The sequence below is a fragment of the Aspergillus caelatus genome, assembly GCF_009193585.1.
Source record: "Aspergillus caelatus strain CBS 763.97 unplaced genomic scaffold BDV27scaffold_80, whole genome shotgun sequence".
Classification (NCBI taxonomy): Eukaryota; Fungi; Ascomycota; class Eurotiomycetes; order Eurotiales; family Aspergillaceae; genus Aspergillus; species Aspergillus caelatus.
The window spans coordinates 37,250-49,833 of record NW_022475343.1 but is presented as its reverse complement, the minus strand read 5'-3'; the positions used below and the strand labels follow the sequence as shown (position 1 = coordinate 49,833).

General features: G+C 45.8%; 6 protein-coding genes across 6 annotated transcripts; 3 read left to right on the top strand and 3 right to left on the bottom strand.

Annotated features, from left to right (window-relative positions):
- Nucleotides 1-1,436: 1,436 nt before the first annotated feature.
- Nucleotides 1,437-2,406, bottom strand: BDV27DRAFT_127765 (uncharacterized protein). The gene is made up of 2 exons (XM_032066843.1): nucleotides 1,937-2,406; nucleotides 1,437-1,853 (listed from the first exon to the last, which is right to left on the bottom strand). Exons 1-2 carry the CDS (start codon nucleotides 2,248-2,250, stop codon nucleotides 1,751-1,753), a joined length of 417 nt encoding a protein of 138 aa, XP_031927944.1. The 5' UTR covers nucleotides 2,251-2,406; the 3' UTR covers nucleotides 1,437-1,750.
- A 265-nt stretch (nucleotides 2,407-2,671) lies between these two features.
- On the bottom strand, nucleotides 2,672-2,975 carry BDV27DRAFT_144919 (uncharacterized protein; the record flags this gene model as incomplete). The annotated part of the gene is made up of 2 exons (XM_032070330.1): nucleotides 2,672-2,791; nucleotides 2,826-2,975. The coding sequence occupies 2 exons, from the start codon at nucleotides 2,973-2,975 to the stop codon at nucleotides 2,672-2,674; spliced, it is 270 nt and encodes an 89-aa protein (XP_031927943.1).
- Nucleotides 2,976-5,103: 2,128 nt separating this feature from the next.
- On the top strand, nucleotides 5,104-5,488 carry BDV27DRAFT_157433 (uncharacterized protein; the record flags this gene model as incomplete). The annotated part of the gene is made up of 2 exons (XM_032072506.1): nucleotides 5,104-5,137; nucleotides 5,247-5,488. The coding sequence occupies 2 exons, from the start codon at nucleotides 5,104-5,106 to the stop codon at nucleotides 5,486-5,488; spliced, it is 276 nt and encodes a 91-aa protein (XP_031927942.1).
- A 1,647-nt stretch (nucleotides 5,489-7,135) lies between these two features.
- On the top strand, nucleotides 7,136-9,042 carry BDV27DRAFT_109879 (putative MFS alpha-glucoside transporter). The gene is made up of 2 exons (XM_032064497.1): nucleotides 7,136-7,549; nucleotides 7,625-9,042. The coding sequence occupies exons 1-2, from the start codon at nucleotides 7,226-7,228 to the stop codon at nucleotides 9,011-9,013; spliced, it is 1,713 nt and encodes a 570-aa protein (XP_031927941.1). The 5' UTR covers nucleotides 7,136-7,225; the 3' UTR covers nucleotides 9,014-9,042.
- Nucleotides 9,043-9,125: 83 nt separating this feature from the next.
- Nucleotides 9,126-10,392, bottom strand: echA (enoyl-CoA hydratase echA). The gene is made up of 4 exons (XM_032066842.1): nucleotides 10,166-10,392; nucleotides 9,966-10,103; nucleotides 9,359-9,904; nucleotides 9,126-9,309 (listed from the first exon to the last, which is right to left on the bottom strand). Exons 1-4 carry the CDS (start codon nucleotides 10,308-10,310, stop codon nucleotides 9,260-9,262), a joined length of 879 nt encoding a protein of 292 aa, XP_031927940.1. The 5' UTR covers nucleotides 10,311-10,392; the 3' UTR covers nucleotides 9,126-9,259.
- A 272-nt stretch (nucleotides 10,393-10,664) lies between these two features.
- Nucleotides 10,665-12,022, top strand: BDV27DRAFT_127759 (Rer1 family protein). The gene is made up of 4 exons (XM_032066841.1): nucleotides 10,665-10,897; nucleotides 10,981-11,098; nucleotides 11,188-11,487; nucleotides 11,558-12,022. The coding sequence occupies exons 1-4, from the start codon at nucleotides 10,829-10,831 to the stop codon at nucleotides 11,635-11,637; spliced, it is 567 nt and encodes a 188-aa protein (XP_031927939.1). The 5' UTR covers nucleotides 10,665-10,828; the 3' UTR covers nucleotides 11,638-12,022.
- The last annotated feature ends 562 nt before the right edge of the window (nucleotides 12,023-12,584 follow it).

The window sequence follows — 12,584 nt, the reverse complement described above, 5'->3', positions numbered from 1 at the left end:
CTAATTGAGTAGCTTTTCTTTTACCCCGCACAACTCAATAAGGGTCCTGGCCAATGAAACCTCTGTCAATGTCAGATGGAGACCGACCTTTGACCCTCCCATATTTCTGGGGTAGATAAAAGCAGCATTGAGGAATTTTTTTTTTTTTAAAAAAAAAAAAAATGGTAACTCTATCTCTGTAATCGCAACTGGATATCTACCTATATATACCGACCGTCGTACGGGAGTCGTACAGGTATCTTGCAAAAAGACACGGTTGTATCTCCCGGAAACACCTACTCTGTACGGCGGTCAACGCTAAGGGATCCGGGAGTGGAACCCGATTTCCTCCAGGTCAACTACTCACATTCCGAGGTCACACTAGTAACATGCAATTAACTCTGCCAATACTGCATATCAGGCTTCCTTCTAGAGATCTTAGTCAGTGGACCAGGCTAGAATGGTCCTGTCCACATTGTATGCTGAAAAATGCCCCCTGTCTGGACCTTCCCGACCGGTAGGCTTACCGATACAAATCAATTTACCTGCGGGGCGCGAGTTTTGCCCTTTTTGGGCAATAGAATGCGCCCCACGACCTCAAGTTCCCCATTGGCTCATATCCAACGTTATATCCCCAGTGAACATAATCCAAATCGGTTATTAAATACGGTTATTCAACAAATAGATAGACATAAATATGGCCACCGGTCCGCATACCTAGGCACCGAATTTTTCATGACTTGTATTCCGTACCTGAAGGTGAATTGGACATAGGCGCATAGTCGAATTGGACGATCTATGAAACACACTAACGGACTACGGAGCGCTCCGCCTGGCGGAAATTATTCCGTCCCGATACTGCGACTAATGGAGATCATGAATACAGAAGCTTCAACGTTCCATGATCGACTTTTCGATAATTCCCCAGGTTCATAATAGGCCCTATACACCTGGTATATGACACATGCCGCTCTATATATAGTAATAAGAAAGACTATATACAGCACAAAAGTCAACAAAGAGTTGTGCTCGCATGGCCTCCTAACGTCCGGAATTGATCAAAAGGACGTGAGACAGGGGTCTTATCGGGACATCTAACCGAGCACAATCGACAGTGGAACCTGATGTTAGTAGTAGCCTAGTAGGTCTTTTCCGACCCTGAGCAGTTCCCCGGCGGAAGCCTCCAGCCGGCGGGAAGCTCCGCCCTCCGAAGCGGAGAACATTGAGGTCCGATTAATGCTGAATAATTGCCTGAATTCAAGCTCAATAACTTGAAAGACGAATAAATGTCCTGTCTTATCGGTACTTGCTCTTGTGATAAAGTACGCTCTGGCATATGACGATACGGAAGTTTGTTCGATGGCGAAATAAATAGAATTAAGGTAATCCGCCGGTAGTAGCCAAGACACTTTTAGATCGTTGGAAAGACCCACTAGACAACAACTTCAACAATCAAACGAACGTCAACCATATAATGTTAATCTATTGTAGCTCGAGTTTCACACTGTCTTTGATAGAGCAGAGATCAAACATCGTCGAAAAGAAAAGCCCAAAACCAAATAGCAACCATCGAAGCAAGGGGTCATGTGGCTTAGAACCCTTTGGGTTATCGCTTTGTACCCTTGTTTCAAAGCTTGGAGAGCCAAAATAAAGTCATTCACATCGGGGAGGAGAGGTGCAATTATTGTGAAGTCGCACATAGGTTCACGTCATCCAAACACAATGCCAGGCGCTTCAAAACGATAAAAGACCATTTATCCACAAAGCACGTTCATACTCGAGTACTTCCCCAAGGGTATAACTCATCAGTATAGGAACGTATCTTGCTCAGCAGATTCTCTGCGATGAGTTGGTTGTTCGTTTTCAATAGCTGCCTATCTCACAGTCAACATTCCCAGTTGGACTGTGGACTACTTCGATTGTTTTGCATCATCTGTGAAGGAGAGATATCTCTTACATTCCTTTGCCGACCCGACGAATATGAAACAGCTCATGTGGTAACGTGCAGAAAGCGACGGGACCCTGGCTTTGCTCAAGATCGAGAACGATATGAAAGTATTTCTGAGGCACATCGTCACTCTGAAACGGCTCTATATGAATGAAATGTCGTCCCAAGTGTATCTCACTCATAGATCGTCCGGATACCACAAAGTATTTCTCAATGGCCTCTTCGAAATCATTTTGCAGGCAATCAATGAACTGGTCCACGCGGAGCTGTAAAATGACTCGTTTCGGCTGTCTGGGTAGTTTCTGGAAGACAGCGGTTGCCATTGAGTAGTAGATGGTCTTGTATGGGTCTAGCCCTGACACTTGCCCCTCTCCAGAAAGTTGTAAGATAGCCCTAGGGTATTAAACTAGACTGTATGGTTACCAACGGGATGGGTAAGGTGTGGCTTGTAATCCGTAGTTGGCGGCAGTACTAGTAGTATTGGAAAGACCGATGGGAGTTTCGAAACACACAGCCAAGGCTGTTAACCCCTCTTCTAGAACAGTGGTCACACCCCCCTGCCAATCACGGGGACGAATGTGCAGATGCCGCATCCCGTGCCGCCCAATAGATATAAGACGAGCCAGGACCACGCATTGAAGTGTTAGGTTTCCAACAGCCGCCCAGTTCTATGGGACCAAGCTCTCTTTCTCGTTCGCTGTAGCCGGCTGGGGTTGATGTCAGGACGCATGAAGCTATTATGATCTAGACATAAGAGGGAGTGAAGATATCGATATCGCGGCAGCTGGAGGGAAGGATACCTTTACTACTCAACAAGCCCCATATGTGAACCCTCAGAGCTGAAGGGTGTTTGTGCTGCGCAAGCTGGACAAACTCCAGATACCTCCTGATCTTGCACATCAATTGTTCGTTCGAGGGAGCGCATAGTGCCATCCGGACCAACACAAAAATGTTGATTCGAACGAGCTTTAGCATCGCTACACTTTCCATAGTCATATCGGTACATGTGGGGACAGTCTTGATAGGTACGACAGATCTGCCAGCACATGATTTTAGAAACTGTATCAGTGATCACTATCCAGTTCAGTTCCGGGAGCTTGACGATTGTTGGTCCGGTCGGGAACTTTCAAGATTTACACAAAATCTTGATATTTCAGGATTAAAAAAACATGTCTGTATCTCCATGTTATTTTCGCCTAGCATCTTATACGGAACACCGACCACCATGGGTTAGTATTACGATGCGGGGTGGGACACTCAATCTATGCCACATCTTCAGGTTGCGTTAAGAGGATAACCTAACGAAACTACTATCTTCAGGCATCACCCGATAAGTTGTGTGTACCTCGAAAATGGCAAAATCTCGGCAATCACAACTTGGTGGACAACAAATACAGAACATTAGCTTGCACTAATTCCTGACAGCTTATGCATCTCACCTGATGCGTACTAAGCAAGGACAATCCTGTCTTGAACGAGAAGCCCAGAATGCCCCCATGTAGCTCAGGGCAGTGGAGCATGTTCGCCCGATTGGTGCTCGTTTTTCCATATGGCAATAGACCACTTCGTGAAGAGAAAATGAGTGGGGCATCTCCTCCAATCTGAACGGTCAATCCCACCATTCTGCATGCACCAGCGGCTTTCTCAGCCATAATTTGGCCCGGTATTTACCTACGGCAGCCGTTATACTGAAATCCCCACAATTCAAACACTTTTCGTTGGATAATACTCAGAGCAACTTCTGGAGGGATGGAGCCCACTGAATGATGTGATAAAGGTTAGGACCGCTCCACACAGTCAAGCGAGGTCATCTCCCACATTAATATAACCATTGGGTATAGTGTCCCATAGGATCAAATGAGATATAGAGATATCACAAGTTTTCTGGGACCATCGTTACGGAACATCTGCATTGGTGACGAATCTGAGACAATAAAATCCGTGATATCGAAGCGCGATTCCTCACGGAGGATAACTGGAAAGATGTTCCCATGGAACAATTCCTGTCGGGCGAAATTTCTTAACGCGTTTGCTCATTGCAATTCGCATAGAATGCCTTAGGAGCATTTTGCAATAGCACCTGAACAGAGTATAGCCAAATTTAATAATCTTGCATACTGGCCTTGTAACAGAACAGAGCGTTTCGTCCTAAGTCACCTCAACTAATAAGGGCATCATGCAATAGCGCCTCTGTACCTTCGCAATGTGGTCAAGGGGGCGTCAATAGCTAATAACTCGCTCGGTTCAGACAACTACATTATCTTGAATGTCAAGTAGTTGTAAACCCCCACTTTATGATCAGTATAGCGCATTGTCGCTCGCATCAACATCCTTTTAACTTATACATGCCATTCTCCTAGGCGGAGGACAGGGGGCTTGTGGATCTACAGTGCCGGCACAGTGTCTTGAGGTATGTCAAAATTTTCTTTTTTTTTCTTTTTTCACATGTCTAAAAATTCCACTATGCAGGATGCACACTAAAGATCATTGAATAAATACCATATTGCCCACTGTAAATTTCCAGAATTTATGCTACTAGTACCATTATTAAATAATTACTTTCCATGGTATATACTCTTAAAATTAATAGAACAGTACATCAGTGGTAGAACCAAGAAAAGGTATAAAAGCTAAGCCTGTTGGCAGTATGGTTCTACCATCTTATTTTGGTTTCCTGTACTTCCACTGTAATCAAATTAAATGTACATCCTGCACCGTATATTCAAGCCTAGGGCCTAGCTATTAGCCTATATCCACCTGCATAGCACGCATAATTTCGCATGCGCGATGACGGAAGAGGTGTAACCATGCCTATCGAGTCCATCATCGGCAGAAACAAGATGTACGATCTTGATATTCACACTTGCATCATAGCTATCAGTTTCATACACAGTACAACGATATCAGTCGATCGCTTATTATCGGAGTGATCTATCAGATATAATTGGCTGGGTACGACGCCGTTGAGATCAGCCGATGATATCATAGTGAGCCAGTGTCCTCGGCGTTGAAACCCGCAGGCATACATATAAGAACAGTTGAAACGTTAGATTTAACTACATTTTTGCAACTTTAGGCAATACAAATATTGACAAGTCTAGTACAATATCCATATCTAAGTTTGTGACAAACTACCTCCGTTTAACCACCCGCATCTCACATCCCCTTCAAACACAATGTCTTCCTCTTCTTCTTCTGATAAGCAGAACCGTAAGTAATTTCGCCATTCTCTTCTCCAGAAGATGTTCCCTGAACCTGTGATTACACCTATCTATCTTGACCGCATCTGTTGGTCTTTACGACCTACTTACATGGCTAGTGGTGCTGACGGACGTTGTAGCCGGCCTACTTGGAGGAGTCGGCAACACCCTGGGCAAGACTGTCGGTGGGGTAACTGATACTCTGGGCACTGCCGTGGGTGGATTAGGAAAAACCGTTGGTGGAGCGACTGAGGGTCTGGGAAAAACTGTCAGTGGCACCAGTGAAGGGCTTGGCAATACCACCCAGAACGTTGGAGAGTCGGCGGGGAGCATCTTCAGCAAGACTGAGCAGAAGAAGTGAGAGTATCCTTGTATCTTCTGGTCATTCGATGGGTATCTGAAGGGGAGTCTTCTCAGACTCTGAAGGCTTTTTGTTTTTTTCTTCGGGATGTTATTACTATGTTGCTTTATTGGGGTGGTTAGCATGCTCTACTGCCGATGTATTATTAGTTTGGAGATTGGGATGGAATGATTTCATAGTTCCTTTCGGCGTTCTTATTTGGTTCTATCGTGGGAGGTATCTCTATCGAGCCCTAAATAGTTGGGTTAAAGCTCTAGGGGCTAGGTGCAAACCTTGATGATTAATTATTCCAAAGGTTGTAATAAATGGTTCAATTCTTGTTGAACTTTAGCCTGAAGTTGGACATGTATATTTGATTTTGGTAGATTCGTAAGCCCCCGAAAATCAAGGCAGAATGTTTGTATCATAGCGCAATGAAGCGGATGTATTATTTACATTATACTAATACTAACATGGTAAATCAACAAGCGTTGGTAGGGCCACCATAAATATAATAGAAGAAAAGAAAAGAAAAGAAACTTGAAAAGGAAAGAAATAAGACAAGAAGAAGAGGAAAAGGCCTTCTATCATACATACTGATTGCCATGATAGTTGTTCCATGTCGGATGCATTCATCTCGAAGTCTTAGTTTATCGGAGAAGCCAACTGACCATGGACTGACATGCAATGCCAAGTATAACTTATTTAGGTAAAAGAGACTACACTCTCATATTCAAATATTTCAAGCTTTGTAGGCTTATTTACGAATCATTCTTGCTTCGATTTGCAACGCGTATGCCACTCAGTAAAATGTTAATACTGGCCACCCTCAACATATACTTATTTGTAGGCACGTGTAAAGATGCAAATCTCTAGCTTGTGAGTGCCATCTAATTAACTATATATTACTAAAATGTACAACCTCAGTTGGAGTATTGAGCCCTAATTTCTTTCCTTGCTTTTCAATTCGTTCTTTCTTCCCGTGTCACGATCTCACATGACAGATGGGAGGAACCAGGATCATTCAGGAAGGTCTAGACCAAATTTGGTGATCACGGGAATTTACACAGAGAACTTCCAGTTCGAAAGAGCCCTTAAGCCGTGATAGCCTTGTCCGGGTCGAATCTTTGCAGAAAATTTTGCGTAACTCGGCTCTCCTTTTGTGCGCTGGATTCTTTTGCTAGCGGCATCTACATAAGCATCATTTCCGGTCTGTTCTTTGCGATTCCTTCCTCGGGACAGAATCTTCCACTGACAGGGAGCTACAAAACCTTGCGATTGACTCCGTACGCCCAGTTCCAACAGCTATCCAATGGGCGAGACAGACTAATGGCTTGGCCGCCTATGATCTGCTACAGAGCACGAGTCAAATCTCCGTTTCCCCGCAATTTAAATCCCCAGTCTCGTGCTAGTCTACTTTAGGGCTTCCCGGGTTCTTAAAATTTCCTTTTTCCTTCAAGTACAATTTTAATTCCTTGTTGGCGTCAAAGGCCAGAAAAATTTCAACATCCAACCAAAACGCACTCCCCTGGCGTTCTGCGATGTTCCTGGGTAGAAGCGGAAGTGGGGACTCGAAAGGCCCCGCCGAGCCATCCATAAATTTCTAGCGACATCGTCCCACTGGCCGTACCAGCAGAGGAACCACCGGTGCAATCTTTGTCCACGAGTGTCCATCCCTTTTCCCTTTAAGATCCCTTTGGCTACCATTTCTGTCCCCCTTAATTCTTTTCTTTCAATTGGGGACAGCAATTGCCCAGCATGGCTTCCTTTAAGCCTCAGGATGCCATTGACCCGGCAGACGAACACTTGCCAGAATCCCGCAACGGTCGCCAGGACTCCACGGCATCCGCGGCTAAGATTGTTCATAATGCGAAAGCCGCGACGGATAAGGAGCAGCAGATGACCCTGTTGCAAGGAATCAAGCTTTACCCGAAAGCCGTCGCATGGAGTGTTTTCATCTCTACTTGTATAGTCATGGAAGGTTACGACATCAGTCTGGTCAACAATTTCTACGCCTTTGATCAATTCAACAAGAAGTACGGCGAGCTAACGGCAGACGGGACATATGAAGTACCGGCTCGGGTATGTGTTTTCTTAACCTTTCTTCCTCTTGTGAACCGGCAAAGCGTATGAATGTATGCTGACAGATTTTTCTAGTGGCAAGCAGGTCTGAGCAACGGTGCATATGTCGGAGAAATTATTGGGCTCTTTATCAATGGATGGGCTTCGGAACGGTTCGGGTACCGGCCTACTATGATCGCATGCCTCATCTTGATCACAGCGTGGACTGCCATCTTTTTTACTGCGCCCAACGTTCAAGCATTACTCGCTGCCGAAATCCTCGCCGGTATCCCCTGGGGTGTCTTCCAAACACTCTCGGTCACATATGCATCAGAGGTTTGTCCCGTTGCTTTGCGAGGATACCTGACAACCTATGTCAACTTTTGCTGGGGTCTAGGCCAGCTGATTGGTATCGGCGTGATCATGGGAATGATCGACCGGACTGATGAATGGGCATACCGGATTCCGTACGGCCTACAATGGATGTGGCCGGGACCCCTACTAATTGGAATCTTCCTGGCACCTGAGTCGCCATGGTGGCTTGTGCGGAAAGGCAAAACGCAGGAAGCCAAACGAGCTCTTCAACGGTTAACTAGCGCGAAGCGAGACACTGACTTCGATCCTGACGAGACCATTTCCATGATGGTTCATACCACAGCACTCGAAGCCAAGATTACGCGAGGTGCTAGCTATTTTGACTGTTTCAAGGGCACCGATCTACGGCGAACAGAGATCGTTTGCATGGTTTGGGCAATCCAGAACCTGAGCGGTAACTCCTTCTCCAACTATTCTACGTACTTCTTAAAGCAGGCTGGCTTAGCCACCAATAAATCCTATGCTTTTGCCATGGGGCAATACGGTATCAATATGGTGGGTGTTTTCGGGGCATGGTTTCTCATGACTCTAGGAATCGGTCGCAGAACCCTTTACCTGTACGGACTTTGCGGCCTCTGTGTTATGCTGCTTATCATGGGCTTCCTCGGTCTGGTTCCAGACTCACACCGGGATCAATCGTCCCTCGCAACAGGCTCCATGATGCTTGTCTGGGCCTTGTTTTACCAATGCACTGTTGGAACAGTCGCATACTCCTTGGTCGCCGAACTCTCAACCCGCCGACTGCAAATCAAAACCGTGGTCCTTGGCCGCAATCTATATAATATTGTTGCCATTGTGTGCGGTGTCCTGACCCCTTATATGCTCAACCCAGAGGCCTGGAACTGGAGTAATTTCGCGGGTTTCTTTTGGGGTGGAATTTGCTTCCTGTGTGTTATTTACACCTATTTCCGCGTCCCGGAGCCCATGGGCCGCTCCTTTGCTGAACTGGACCTTCTTTTTGAACGAGGCGTTAGCGCACGCAAGTTCGCTAGCACGCAAGTGGATGTCTTCGACGAAACCATTGAAGATCACGTGGTGAAAGACTATCAAGCACAGAAATCGGCCATAACTGACGTGGCTCAATTGGAGAAGCAAGCCGGGTCGTCATGATACTACTATACTATTCTCGAACATAATCTGATATCTAATGCTGTACATACTCTAATCATGAATACGATTTACGTTACGATGCTATGTCCGATCTTGATTGTCATCGTTTGTTGTTGGCTCTAATATTGAAGCGATGGGTTATCAGTGCTCTTGTATTAACGTCCTAGGATTTCTTTTTTTCAGTCAAATTACCATGAATGGTGAAACCAAGCGGGGGCTCCGGAATATCGAGCGCTCCAAACAAGTTTACTCATTCGACCACTCAGGCTTCTTCTTCTCGGCAAAAGCCGTCATGCCTAATGCTGTCAGCAACGTATTACAGTAAAGAAACACCAGGCAACTCACCGATCTTCTGGTCTTTACTGCCGAAAAGTGCATGGAACAAACGTCTCTCATACTCGACGCCCTCTCTCAACGAGAGTTCTTGACTCTTGTTCACCACCTCCTTGCCAGCAACGACGGCTACACGACTATAACCTGCAATCGTCTCGGCAGTCTTGAGGGCCTCCTCGAGCAGCTCATCCTTGCCTCCTTCAACGACCTTCGCAGCAACACCCCATTCTCCCGCTTCCTTGCCGCTGAAATTCTTTCCAGTCAGAATCAGCTCCATGGCCTTGCTCTTTCCTACTGCACGAGTCAGGCGCTGCGACCCGCCAGCACCGGGGATAACACCTAATTTGATTTCTGGTTGGCCGAAGGTGGCATTCGAGGTACAGTAGATGATGTCGCACATGAGGGCGAGCTCGCAGCCACCACCAAGGGCATAGCCAGACACTGCGGCAATAACAGGTTTACGAATATTGTTGGCAAGGTGGGACCAAGGGGCGATGAAGTTGTTGCTGTAGGCAGCTGAGAAGGTCAAGGGCGCCATTTCCTTGATATCGGCACCAGCTTTGATTGCTAGTCAGCCTAATCTTGCATTGCCAAATCTAGGACCAGATAGATACCATACCAGCAAAAGCCTTCTCACTCCCTGTGATTATGATGGCCCCAATATCCTTGTCCTCATCGTATTTGGAGAGGGCATCGTTGATCTCTTTGAAGAGAGGGCTGGAAAGGGCATTGAGGGCTTTAGGGCGGTTCAATGTGACTATCGTCCCAGTGAGTAACTATCATTTGCTATATTAAGCGGGATAAGAGGTCTATACATACTTAGCCCAACACCAGGCTTGGGGCTGGAGGTTAGGATGTGCTCATATCCTGATGCCGAGGAATACGGCCTAACACGAGAAAGATACGAAGACAAGGGGACGGCAGTCCGGGAAGACACCAATCGTGAGCACTGTCGGGCGAACATTGTGGCCGTTATAGAATCAATTGATATTGAATGGCTTGAAATCAGCTAAGATACGAAGGACGGACGTAGAAAGACAATGGAATTATTGTTACTGTCGACAAGTCCCTATATGCTATTTGTAAACGGAGCTATGACGCTCCCCGCAGCCGAAGCGAACCGTTCCTCCGAGGCAATGCGCGCACGTGAACTGCTGGTACCTTGTCTTACGTAACTTCTGAGTAAGCAAGGGCCAAATCCAGGTTAGCATAATTGTACCGCCTCCGAGTGGCTAAATCCCGAAAGCGGTTTAGTTGACAGGCGCAGTGGACAAGTTTCCTGCGCCCGAAACAGATATCCACGCATTTCTCCAGTGTAGATTAGTCCGCGCCTCCTCTCAGCCTTCGGAACACAGTCGATTGGTTTTCTTCTGGGGAATTACATCGTGCATGAGCAGTACGAATACCAGGGGCTTCTGAGATATTCTACGTTGTCTTTTCATCCCTTTTTCTCCTCCCACCTTTTCCTTGTTTACGCACGCCATGGATGTCCCTGAGCCCGAGCAGACTCCGTTCACCGCGGTGACTGCACAGACATCGAAGCTCGCCAGAGTATGTACAATTCCCGGACATAGATGCCCTGAATCGGCGCAAGACATCGTAAATGATCGAAGAACGTCGCTAACAGTTCCAAGAAATATCAAACCCTTCTCGATGCCTCGACGCCGTTCACTGCTTACCGCTGGATCGGCACCGTCGTCCTTCTCATTATCTTCTTCTTGAGGATCATCCTAGCTCAGGGCTGGTACATCGGTACGGACAATATCCACTTTTATCTCTTTTACAGAAAAGAAAGACGACCAATCCTAGAAAACATGCGCTAACGATATATCACCAAATAGTCGCCTACACTCTCGGCATCTACCTTCTGAACCTCTTCCTTCTCTTCCTTCAACCCAAGTTCGACCCTTCTCTCACTCAAGACGAAGGTCTCGAGGACGGCGACGCAGCTGCATCCCTCCCCACCAAGCAGGACGACGAGTTTCGTCCGTTCATCCGCCGTCTGCCGGAGTTCAAGTTCTGGGAGAGCGCCACTCGCGCCATTGCCATTGGGTTTATCTGCAGCTGGTTCTCCGTCTTTGATATCCCCGTCTTCTGGCCTGTGCTCGTTGTGTACTGGATTATTCTGTTTGTTTTGACCAGTGAGTCACCTCTTTTCCTGAAAATTCGCATGGGTGTGTATAGCGGTACTAATCGAGTGATTGCGTAAAGTGCGCCGACAGATCCAGCATATGATTAAGTACCGCTACGTGCCTTTCTCCTTCGGCAAGACTAAGTATGGTCGGTCATAAAATGGGGATTGCATAGTCCGTTTCCCTATGATGATTCTCGTGTTCGATTGGGCGGGGGCACTGCAGACCTGGCTTCTGCATGTCTTTCCAGCTCGTCTCACTTTCTAATTCGTCTATTCTTGACATGATTAACGCGATCTTGACCGAGCCGAAAAACGAATTGGAAAACAAAGGAAGAGGATCCTGATATTAATTATTGACGAATGACTGTTCATGTGGTCGCCTTCATGAACTGATGTTTTCATGTACAGAGTTATAGTCTGCTTTTTTATTCTCCTTCCTTTCCATGTTTTTAAAACACTTATTATATATTTGTGATTCTAGATTGTGTCTGTAGTATAATTTTGCGCCAATAGACCGAGATGCTGCAGAGTTAAGCATATTCCTATCTTCTGTCATATACACAACAGTCGAGATATAATAAAGCCACCATTAGCAATCATGCCTTGCAACAAGTCTATCTTGTCCCAGTATACAAAAATACATAGTCTTTTATTTCGGATATCCATAAAATGCCAAAAAAAAAGGAAAAAAAAAAAAAAAAAAAAAACAGATACCTTAAGGAGAATCTCAATCAGAATCCAGAAAAACTTCCGTTGATCAACACAGGCTCATCTGTCTCAGTGGTCAAAAATACACCTTCAAGCGTATTCCAGTGCCGGCGTAGGTGCCAGTCGCATAATACAACCCTGAACAACTTGCAGCTAAACACGATGTAATATGGTTATAGTCTCAGATATTTTGTATCCTTAACTCGATTTCCCATTCAGTAAGCTCGGGATAATGATATGCGAGATGTTACATGTCATGTAAACGATCCCTAATGTAACTATGACATACATTCATATTCTATCTTGTTGTTGTAGCTAGTTCAAACCTTAAGTGATTCGCATTGCATCTTAAAATCCGTATTATCTACTGAAAATGATTCGCATTGCATTACTCCT